Source organism: Microchirus variegatus (assembly GCF_963457635.1).
Source record: "Microchirus variegatus genome assembly, chromosome: 15".
NCBI classification, from domain to species: Eukaryota; Metazoa; Chordata; class Actinopteri; order Pleuronectiformes; family Soleidae; genus Microchirus; species Microchirus variegatus.
In genome coordinates, this window is record NC_139816.1 from 6,811,070 (window position 1) to 6,822,863 (window position 11,794).

At 34.0% G+C, this 11,794-nt stretch overlaps 1 protein-coding gene across 1 annotated transcript in view; it reads left to right on the plus strand.

The window, feature by feature from the left end:
- The window catches only part of flt1 (fms related receptor tyrosine kinase 1), a gene marked incomplete at its 3' end in the record, with an annotated part of 70,212 nt that extends 58,852 nt beyond the window's left edge, over positions 1-11,360 (plus strand). The window contains exons 18-29 of the mRNA XM_083901489.1: positions 4,424-4,528; positions 4,651-4,764; positions 5,329-5,417; positions 7,655-7,819; positions 8,025-8,147; positions 8,855-8,966; positions 9,090-9,189; positions 9,727-9,832; positions 9,958-10,055; positions 10,163-10,232; positions 10,972-11,084; positions 11,192-11,360. Of these exons, the coding sequence (XP_083757615.1) occupies positions 4,424-4,528; positions 4,651-4,764; positions 5,329-5,417; positions 7,655-7,819; positions 8,025-8,147; positions 8,855-8,966; positions 9,090-9,189; positions 9,727-9,832; positions 9,958-10,055; positions 10,163-10,232; positions 10,972-11,084; positions 11,192-11,360 (1,364 nt within the window). The remainder of the gene's footprint in view (positions 1-4,423; positions 4,529-4,650; positions 4,765-5,328; positions 5,418-7,654; positions 7,820-8,024; positions 8,148-8,854; positions 8,967-9,089; positions 9,190-9,726; positions 9,833-9,957; positions 10,056-10,162; positions 10,233-10,971; positions 11,085-11,191) is intronic.
- Between the last annotated feature and the right edge of the window lie 434 nt (positions 11,361-11,794).

The window sequence follows — 11,794 nt, forward strand, 5'->3', positions numbered from 1 at the left end:
TTTTTTGGTCCAAAACTTGACAAAAAGGTCATACTATACTATGTAGTACGTCCTACTATACTATGTCGTCCTAAATGTAGCCATTTTTTGACATAAAAAATTGGTCCAAAATTTGACAAAAACGACATACTATACTTTGTCGTCCAAAATCTGACAATTTTTTTGAAAAACCTTTTTTTGGTCCAAAACTTGACAAAAAGGTCATACTATACTATGTAGTACGTCCTACTATACTATGTCGTCCTAAATGTAACCATTTTTTGAAATAAAAAATTGGTCCAAAATTTGACAAAAACGACATACTATACTATGTCGTCCAAAATCTGACCATTTTTTTGAAAAACCTTTTTTTGGTCCAAAACTTTACAAAAAGGTCATACTATACTTTGTAGTACGTCATACTATTCTATGTCGTCCATAATGTGACCATTTTTTGAAATAAAAAATTGGTCCAAAATTTGACAAAAACGACATACTATACTATGTCGTCCAAAATCTGACCATTTTTTGAAAAACCTTTTTTTGGTCCAAAACTTTACAAAAAGGTCATACTATACTATGTAGTACGTCCTACTATACTATGTCGTCCATAATGTGACCATTTTTTGAAATAAAAAATTGGTCCAAAATTTGACAAAAACGACATACTATACTATGTCGTCCAAAATCTGACCATTTTTTGAAAAACCTTTTTTTGGTCCAAAACTTTACAAAAAGGTCATACTATACTATGTAGTACGTCATACTATACTATGTCGTCCAAAATCTGACCATTTTTTTGAAAAACCTTTTTTTGGTCCAAGACTTGACAAAAATGTCATACTATACTATGTAGTACGTCCTACTATACTATGTCGTCCATAATGTGACCATTTTTTGAAATAAAAAATTGGTCCAAAATTTGACAAAAACGACATACTATACTATGTCGTCCAAAATCTGACCCTTTTTTTAATAACCTTTTTTTGGTCCAAAACTTTACAAAAACGTCATACTATACTATGAAGTACGTCCTACTATACTATGTCGTCCTAAATGTAACCATTTTTAGAAATAAAAATTTGGTCCAAAATTTGACAAAAACGACATACTATACTATGTCGTCCAAAATCTGACCATTTTTTGAAAAACCTTTTTTTGGTCCAAAACTTTACAAAAAGGTCATACTATACTATGTCGTCCAAAATCTGACAATTTTTTTGAAAAACCTTTTTTTGGTCCAAAACTTGACAAAAAGGTCATACTATACTATGTAGTACGTCCTACTATACTATGTCGTCCATAATGTGACCATTTTTTGAAATAAAAAATTGGTCCAAAATTTGACAAAAACGACATACTATACTATGTCGTCCAAAATCTGACCATTTTTTGAAAAACCTTTTTTGGTCCAAAACTTGACAAAAAGGTCATACTATACTATGTAGTACGTCCTACTATACTATGTCGTCCTAAATGTAGCCATTTTTTGAAATAAAAAATTGGTCCAAAATTTGACAAAAACGTCATACTATACTATGTCGTCCAAAATCTGACCATTTTTTTGGTCCAAACCTTTTTTGGTCCAAAACTTGACAAAAAGGTCATACTATACTATGTAGTACGTCCTACTATACTATGTCGTCCTAAATGTAACCATTTTTTGAAATAAAAAATTGGTCCAAAATTTGACAAAAACGACATACTATACTATGTCGTCCAATATCTGACCATTTTTTGAAAAACCTTTTTTTGGTCCAAAACTTTACAAAAAGGTCATACTATACTATGTAGTACGTCATACTATACTATGTCGTCCAAAATCTGACCATTTTTTTGAAAAACCTTTTTTTGGTCCAAAACTTGACAAAAATGTCATACTATACTATGTAGTACGTCCTACTATACTATGTCGTCCATAATGTGACCATTTTTTGAAATAAAAAATTGGTCCAAAATTTGACAAATACGACATACTATACTATGTCGTCCAAAATCTGACCCTTTTTTTAATAACCTTTTTTTGGTCCAAAACTTGACAAGAAGGTCATACTATACTATGTAGTACGTCCTACTATACTATGTCGTCCTAAATGTAACAATTTTTTGAAATAAAAAATTGGTCCAAAATTTGACAAAAACGACATACTATACTATGTCGTCCAAAATCTGACCATTTTTTGAAAACCCTTTTTTTGGTCCAAAACTTTACAAAAACGTCATACTATACTATGTAGTACGTCCTACTATACTATGTCGTCCTAAATGTAACCATTTTTTGAAATAAAAAATTGGTCCAAAATTTGACAAAAACGACATACTATACTATGTCGTCCAATATCTGACCATTTTTTGAAAAACCTTTTTTTGGTCCAAAACTTTACAAAAAGGTCATACTATACTATGTAGTACGTCCTACTATACTATGTCGTCCTAAATGTAACCATTTTTTGAAATAAAAAATTGGTCCAAAATTTGACAAAAACGACATACTATACTATGTCGTCCAAAATCTGACCATTTTTTGAAAAACCTTTTTTTGGTCCAAAACTTGACAAAAAGGTCATATTATACTATGTAGTACGTCATACTATACTATGTCGTCATAAATGTAACCATTTTTTGAAATAAAATTTTGGTCCAAAATTTGACGAAAACGACATACTATATACTATGTCGTCCAAAATCTGACCATTTTTCTGAAAAACCTTTTATTTGTCCAAAACTTGACAAAAAGGTCATATTATACTATGTAGTGCGTCCTACTATACTATGTCGTCCATAATGTGACCATTTTTTGAAATAAAAAATTGGTCCAAAATTTGACAAAAACGACATACTATACTATGTCGTCCAAAATCTGACCATTTTTTGAAAAACCTTTTTTTGGTCCAAAACTTGACAAAAAGGTCATACTATACTATGTAGTACGTCCTACTATACTATGTCGTCCTAAATGTAACCATTTTTTGAAATAAAAAATTGGTCCAAAATTTGACAAAAACGACATACTATACTATGTCGTCCAATATCTGACCATTTTTTGAAAAACCTTTTTTTGGTCCAAAACTTTACAAAAAGGTCATACTATACTATGTAGTACGTCCTACTATACTATGTCGTCATAAATGTAACCATTTTTTGAAATAAAAATTTGGTCCAAAATTTGACAAAAACGACATACTATACTATGTCGTCCAAAATCTGACAATTTTTGAAAAACCTTTTTTTGGTCCAAATCTTGACAAAAAGGTCATACTATACTATGTAGTACGTCATACTATACTATGTCGTCCATAAATGTAACCATTTTTTGAAATAAAAAATTGGTCCAAAATTTGACAAAAACGACATACTATACTATGTCGTCCAAAATCTGACCATTTTTTGAAAAACCTTTTTTTGGTCCAAAACTTGACAAAAAGGTCATACTTTACTATGTAGTACGTCCTACTATACTATGTCCTCCTAAATGTAACCATTTTTTGAAATAAAAAGATTGGTCCAAAATTTGACAAAAACGACATACTATACTATGGCGTCCAAAATCTGACCATTTTTTAAAAAACCTTTTTTTGGTCCCAAACTTGACAAAAAGGTCATACTATACTATGTAGTACGTCCTACTATACTATGTCGTCCTAAATGTATCCATTTTTTGAAATAAAAAAATTGGTCCAAAATTTGACAAAAACGACATACTATACTATGGCGTCCAAAATCTGACCATTTTTTAAAAAACCTTTTTTTGGTCCAAAACTTGACAAAAAGGTCATACTATACTATGTAGTACGTCCTACTATACTATGTCGTCATAAATGTAACCATTTTTTGAAATAAAAAATTGGTCCAAAATTTGACAAAAACGTCATACTATACTATGTCGTCCAAAATCTGACCATTTTTTTGAAAAACCTTTTTTTGGTCCAAAACTTTACTAAAACGTCATACTATACTATGTAGTACGTCCTGCTATACTATGTCGTCCTAAATGTAACCATTTTTTGAAATAAAAAATTGGTCCAAAATTTGACAAAAACGACATACTATACTATGTCGTCCAAAATCTGACCATTTTACCTTTTTTTTTTCAAATAAAATTTCGTCCAACATTCATCCCTAAAAAAAAATGTGTCCAAAATTTGACAAAAAAAAAGTCACAGTATACTATGTTGTCCAAAATTTCACACTATACTACACTATACCATTTTTTTGAGAATTTTGTTTTAGGTCACTCACAGTGGTTCTGCAGTATATTTTTAATATCAAAACTAGAAATAATAATCATGATTCTGGGAACAATATTTATGAACAATAAATATTTCCTCACACTAGGGTGTGTGTGATCGCTCAGGCCCTGTTTAATAATGTTGCTCGATTAGACGCAAACATACATGTCACTTTACACTCCCTAACAGCATCATGTTCCTCCTGTGTCTTCCAGGGAAGCCTCTGGGCCGTGGAGCCTTTGGTAAAGTCATACAAGCGTCTGCGTTTGGCATCGATGGTGCCAACAGCTGCAGGACTGTGGCTGTGAAGATGCTCAAAGGTACGACATGAGGTTTTTCAGAACATCCCTGGAGCTCTGATAGAAAGTTCAATCACAATCCTGAGCACAAGAACATTTTCTACCACTCTTGTCTTTTTTGCTTCCCACCTGTTGTCCACCAGAGGGAGCTACAGCCAGCGAGCACAAGGCTCTGATGACTGAACTGAAGATCCTCAACTACATTGGTCACCACCTGAATGTGGTCAATCTACTGGGAGCCTGCACCAAGTCTGGAGGTGGGTGTGATTGTGCATTCATTCTGTACACTGTGAGCATGTCCATTGAATTGTATTCATTTATTTATAGAAAACCTTTCCAACATAAAATGCAGTCAAAGACCTTGAATAATACATTGAAAAACATAACAAAACAGAAATAAAATGAAGCACACGAAGCAAGATGAAGTGCACAAAAACACAAATGACATGTCTTACTCCGACAACAGCGACAACACTGACTTATAAACATGTAAATTATAACTTTGCAACAAAAATACATTTGTTACCAGTTAACTCTGGGTCCAAATTGTGTTCAGAGCTGTTCTTCTGATGTTTGCTGTTTTTTTGGACCATTCTCTGCAAACCCTAGAGAGATTTTTGTGCATGAAAATGTCAGTAAATCAGCACTTTCTTAAAGTCTCAGATCATCCAGTCTTGCACTAACAATTATGCTACATTTTGAAACACATGCTGCCATGTTATAGTCTGATTAGATTATTCGTTTGAACGAGTGCGTGTAAGAATTGACTCATATGATACAAAATGTTTCACACATGTAATCAATGTGTTTTGTGCGTACAGGTCCATTGATGGTCATCGTCGAGTACTGTCGCTATGGAAATCTCTCTTCCTTCCTGAAGAGCAAGCGAGACGTATTCGTGCACAACCAGGTGACCTCAGCAGCCTCGGCACACGTCCACACATCAATAGCCACGTTATAGACGGTGTAGAGACAGAAAAACAGGACCTGCAGACATTAGTTAGTTTGTTAGTTCACACTCAGATTTCAGCTTCTGGACCAAAACTTTTTTTTCAAAAAAAAATTCTAATTTTGAATGACATAGTATAGTATGATGTTTTTGCTAACTTTTGGACCAATTTTTTTTTTTTTCGAAAAAATTGTCAAATTTTGAACAACATAGTATAGTATGATGTTTTTGTCTAATTTTGGATAAAAACATTTTTTTTTTTTAAATTGTCAACTTTTAAACAACATATTATATAGTGTGACGTTTTTGTCAAAGATTGGACTAAAAAAATGTTTTCCAAAAAAAAATTGTCAAATTTCGAACGACATAGTATAGTATGACATTTTTGTCAAACTTTGGACAAAAATTTTTTTTTCAAAAAGATTTTCAAATTTTGAACGACATAGTATAGTATGACATTTTTGTCAAATTTTGGACAAAAACATTTTTTTTTTTTTAAATTGTCAACTTTTAAACAACATACTATATAGTGTGACGTTTTTGTCAAAGATTGGACTAAAAAAAAAAATTCCCAAAAAATTGTCAAATATTGAACGACATAGTATAGTATGATGTTTTTGTCTAATTTTGGATAAAAACATTTTTTTTTTTTTTAAATTGTCAACTTTTAAACAACATATTATATAGTGTGACGTTTTTGTCAAAGATTGGACTAAAAAAAAAATTCCCCAAAAATTGTCAAATATTGAACGACATAGTATAGTATGATGTTTTTGTCAAATTTTGGACAAAAAAAATGTTTTCCAAAAAAAAATTGTCAAATTTCGAACGACATAGTATAGTATGACATTTTTGTCAAACATTGGACAAAAAAAAAATTTTCAAAAAGATTTTCAAATTTTGAACGACATAGTATAGTATGACATTTTTGTCAAATTTAGGACCAAAACATTTTTTTTTTTTTAAATTGTCAACTTTTAAACAACATACTATATAGTGTGACGTTTTTGTCAAAGATTGGACTAAAAAAAAAAATTCCCAAAAAATTGTCAAATATTGAACGACATAGTATAGTATGATGTTTTTGTCAAATTTTGGACAAAAAAAATGTTTTCCAAAAAAAAATTGTCAAATTTCGAACGACAGTATAGTATGACATTTTTGTCAAAATTTGGACAAAAAATTTTTTTTCAATAGATTTTCAAATTTTGAACGACATAGTATAGTATGACATTTTTGTCAAATTTTGGACAAAAACATTTTTTTTTTTTAAATTGTCAACTTTTAAACAACATACTATATAGTGTGACGTTTTTGTCAAAGATTGGACTAAAAAAAAAAATTCCCAAAAAATTGTCAAATATTGAACGACATAGTATAGTATGATGTTTTTGTCAAATTTTGGACAAAAAAAATGTTTTCCAAAAAAAAATTGTCAAATTTCGAACGACAGTATAGTATGACATTTTTGTCAAACTTTGGACAAAAAAAATTTTTTCAAAAAGATTTTCAAATTTTGAACGACATAGTATAGTATGACATTTTTGTCAAATTTTGGACAAAAACATTTTTTTTTTTTTTAAATTGTCAACTTTTAAACAACATACTATATAGTGTGACGTTTTTGTCAAAGATTGGACCCAAAAAAAATGTCCCAAAAGAATTTTCCAATTTCGAACGACAGAGAATAGTATGATGTTTTTGTCCAATTTTTTTTTTAGATAGTTTGTTAGTTCACACTCTGATTTCAGCTTCTTCCGCTAACTGGAGAGGTTAAAAAAAACGACGATGTCATAGCTCTGTGCTGCACAGAATTACAAAAACATACTCTCAAAAAAGGTCACTTCTGCAATGTGCAGTGTGAAGATGTTATCATTGCTTCCTTCATTTCTTTCACAGGTTTAAAAATGACAACAAATGACAGCTTCAAGAACGATTGGTCACACTTTATAATAAGTGCACACTATTAGCCTTAGTGAAGCATTAATACTGATTAATGTGTAGTTTATAGACACTTAACTAATGCTAATAGTGAGTACTTATTATAAAGTGTTACTGAACAATGGAATTGATGATTTTCTCTTTATTTTAGGGTTCAAAATACATAACCCAGCCCAAACTGCATTTTAATCATTAATTGTCCTGATTTTCACTCACGTTCACATCATAATTAATAACAGTTACTTGGTTTATCCCAGTTTGCTGGAGGACAAGATGGACTGAGTTGTGTCAGCAGTGATTCTGAAAGCAGCAGCACAACAGAGTTCGACCACAACGACGAGGAGAATCCTTTATTCCTGGAGGATCTCATCTCCTTCAGCTTCCAGGTCGCACGTGGAATGGAGTATCTGGCCTCTCGCAAGGTTTGCTTTACATGCAGGAGAAGCTGGAGTGAGAAGGAGATGTACACTGTCAATGTATATTTCATTAACCGGTGTCGTCTTCACGCACACACACACACACACACACACACACACACACACACACACACACACACACACACACACACACACACACACACACACACACACACACACACACACACACACACACACACACACACAACAGTGTATTCACAGAGATCTGGCAGCCAGGAACGTGCTGCTCTCGGACAATAACGTGGTGAAGATCTGTGACTTTGGTCTGGCCAGAGACGTCTACAAAGACCCCGACTACGTCCGCAAGGGAGACGTGAGCAAACATGGATCTATGCGTGTCTGTCTGTCTGTACTTGGATAATGAATGTGACCATTCAAATACACACAAAAACACAAAAATCCTCACTTTTAGGCCATTTTTTAACATTTATAAAGTGCTGTGAATGTGAAAGTATTTGTCCCCTTCCTGATGTTTTGTTTTTGTCGCAATTAAATGTTTCAGATTGTTAAACAAATTTAAATATTAGACAAGGATAACCCAGGTAAATATAAAAATGACTGTGATCGTGGTTCATCACATTTTTGAAGAAGGCCCAAAAGATCTTATAATCTGAAACATTGAAGTGTGACGAACATGTAAAAAAAAATATATATTTTTCACAGCACTGTATAAATGCAACTTGATTTATTAGCATTTTGTAATCTTAATAAATAATCCAGGATGCAAATCCATGCACGTCCATGTGGTTGAAACTGGATTAAATGATGCATGATTTCACATGTGAATAAGTACAGAAGCGTATTAGGGCCACATGTACAAAAAAATAAAAAATAAAATTGAAAGATAGGAAAAAAAAAAAAAATCTCATAATTCTGACTTTCATCTCATAATTCTCACATTATCCTAAAACTTAGAATTGTGATTGTAATCTCAGAATTTAGATTTTTTTTCCTTAATCTCATAATTCTGACATTTTCCTTAAACTTGTTATTGTTATTTTAATCTGTTAACCCTGACAGGCCCGTCTCCCTCTGAAGTGGATGTCTCCAGAGTCTATTTTTGACAAAGTGTTCACCACGCAGAGCGACGTGTGGTCCTATGGCATTCTGCTGTGGGAGATCTTCTCTCTGGGTGAGAACCTTTCACCTTTGTACCTTTTAATGAAACTGAATACAAACACCTACGATACAGCATTTTCATTATCTATGCGTGTGCGTGTGTGTGTGTGTGTGTGTGTGTGTGTGTGTGTGACAGGAGCTTCCCCTTACCCTGGCCTTCACATCGACGAGGAGTTCTGCCACCGACTGAAGGAAGGAACACGGATGCGAGCGCCAGAGTACAGCACACCTGACATGTGGGTGAAACTCTGCAAACAGGCAGAAAAAAATAGATCAAATCACATGTACAGTAAAAATGACAATAATATAAGACAGTATAGAAACACCAATACACCAGGTCTTAAATTGTTAACTGGGGGATGAATAGAGCTTTTTTTTTTTATTATTTAAAGGTGCATTATGTAATAAATCTAAAGCAACTGGCCATAAAATCCTCCTAATATGTCACAGAGACTCAGGAATAATGTTCATATAACAAACTGAACTCACCAACAACAACAGTACAGACAAAATATTTGCATTACAAAATATATTTTGCAGACTGCAAATCATGTTTATGTTTTGAAATCATGTTTTGGCATGTGGCGCCACCTACCGCCGTCTACCAATCATTGCAGTCAGTAGAGTCTCAGCTGCCGAGCAACCACGGGTTGCCAGTTACGTCAGAAAATGAAACCTTGGCCACATTCTTATGTATGGCACCTTTAATTTAATTGAACGTGTGTGTGTGTGTGTGTGTGTGTGTGTGTGTGTGTGTGTGTGTGTGTGTGCAGTTACAGCACGATGCTGGCGTGTTGGGAGGCCTCTCCTTCAGAACGACCCACCTTCACCAACCTGGTGGAGACACTTGGAGACCTTCTGCAGGCCATGGTTCAACAGGTCAGGCTTCAAGCTCATAATCTAACATTATTATTATTGATTTTCCCACGCGAGGCATTTGTTTTGGTGCATGAAAAAAATCTAATAAAATAAAATATGCATCTGATTTCCTTTCTTTTCAAAAGGACGGGAAACATTACATCCCTCTGGGATCTTTCATGGCTGGAGACACAAATCACAGCGGAGCTCCAGAGGAAAAGCCGCTCGCAGTCACAAACCTGAGGTACAATCATTAATCAAGGGTCACAGTCTGTGGTCATGACAGGAAACGGGCTGAGAAAGAAGAGCTGTTCCTAACTTGTGTGTTTTGAATCTAAAATCCACCACCAGTTACATGAGAGGGATGGCCACACTTCAGACTTTTGAGGAACTTCCCTGCGAGGAGGCCGACGACTCAGAAGTAAGACAAACACCTACGCTTCTGCTTTTATGTACGACGTATGAATGAGACCAAAACGTCAACGTGAGAGCGATCTATTACAGACGTGTGCAACAATGCAAACGCAAACAGGTTAGAGTACGACTGAAAACACAAAGAGCTTCACAAGTGAATTCTACTACGAAAAAAACACAGGATAAATGACCCCACCCGGTCCTGCGCTGCTGGTGTATACACACAAACGCACCATCAGTCAAGTCTGAAGGATGCAGCAGGCAAATATTGTTAGATATATATCTATTTATATATATAGATAGATATACTGTATATCTATATATAGATATATATAGATATAGCTATATACATATTGTTTCTTTTCACAAAGACCAAACAACCAGTAACACAGGGCAGCTTTAATCATTTAAGGGAAATATAATAATCCCATTATTATTATTATTACTATTATTATTATTATATCATATCATCACCATAATTAAAATAATTAAATTAAATTAAATTAAATTAAATTAAATTAAATTAAATTAAATTAAATTAAATTAAATTAAATTAAATTAAATTAAATTAAATTAAATCAATTCTTTATCTGCTGCTGCTCTCCTCTGTCCCCCCCATTTTTTCCCTTTCACCACAACCTGTCTAGGCAGATTCTGTCAGATGTCTGTGTGAATTGTTGGGTTTCTCTGCTCTCTATAATGTTGTCTATTATGTTGTCAAACTTGTGTCTTCTTCACTGCTCCAGGAGCAGCAGAGCGACAGTGGAATGGTTTTACCGTCTGAGGAGCTGAACCACGTCCAGTGGAAGAAGAAGAACAACAACAACAACGATAACACTAAGAGCAGAAAACTCAGCAGGTGGTGGTGACTTCTAACCTCTGAACTTTTTAGCCTGCTACAATATTATTGTTATTATCTGTTAAAGCTCCAGCGCCCATATTAACTATTGTGAATACTTTTTACAGGTTTTTCACCTTTAAGTGTCGCGACACCCAGGTGTCTTTCCCGCGCCATGACGTGGCCGACATACGGGACAGTGAGCCGCCGCCGTCGCCGCCTGGTGGCTGGGAGTGCGTCGAGGGCGGCTCCCCTCCTCCAGACTACAACTCCGTCTTCCTCTACCCGTCCCTTTAGCGTCCTTTCCCTGACATTTGACAAACACAGTTATTTACTCACTCCATAGAACATATTCTACTTTTACACTGCAGTTTTCATCTGCTACCTCATTATAATACCTGCAGCTATACAGCAAAATATACCTCCTTTACCATCCAAGTATAGTCTCACACATCCTTTTCCCAGGAGCAGCCGATTAACACCCGACAGTAAAATAATTATAAATAACGTATTAATCAATTCACCATAAGAGCATTAAGTATTGGTACCTCATGCGCTGAGCTCTGTGAAGAGGAACACTGCTGTATGAATAACTGTTCCTCCTCCACAGCCACTATATGCTGGACTAAAGTTACACATTACCTTTAGCTTTACTCAGAACATATACCTCTATATTTATTTTAAAGCCGTACTCGTGTTATGAAGGAGTGGCCTGTTAAATAAGCGCTCAG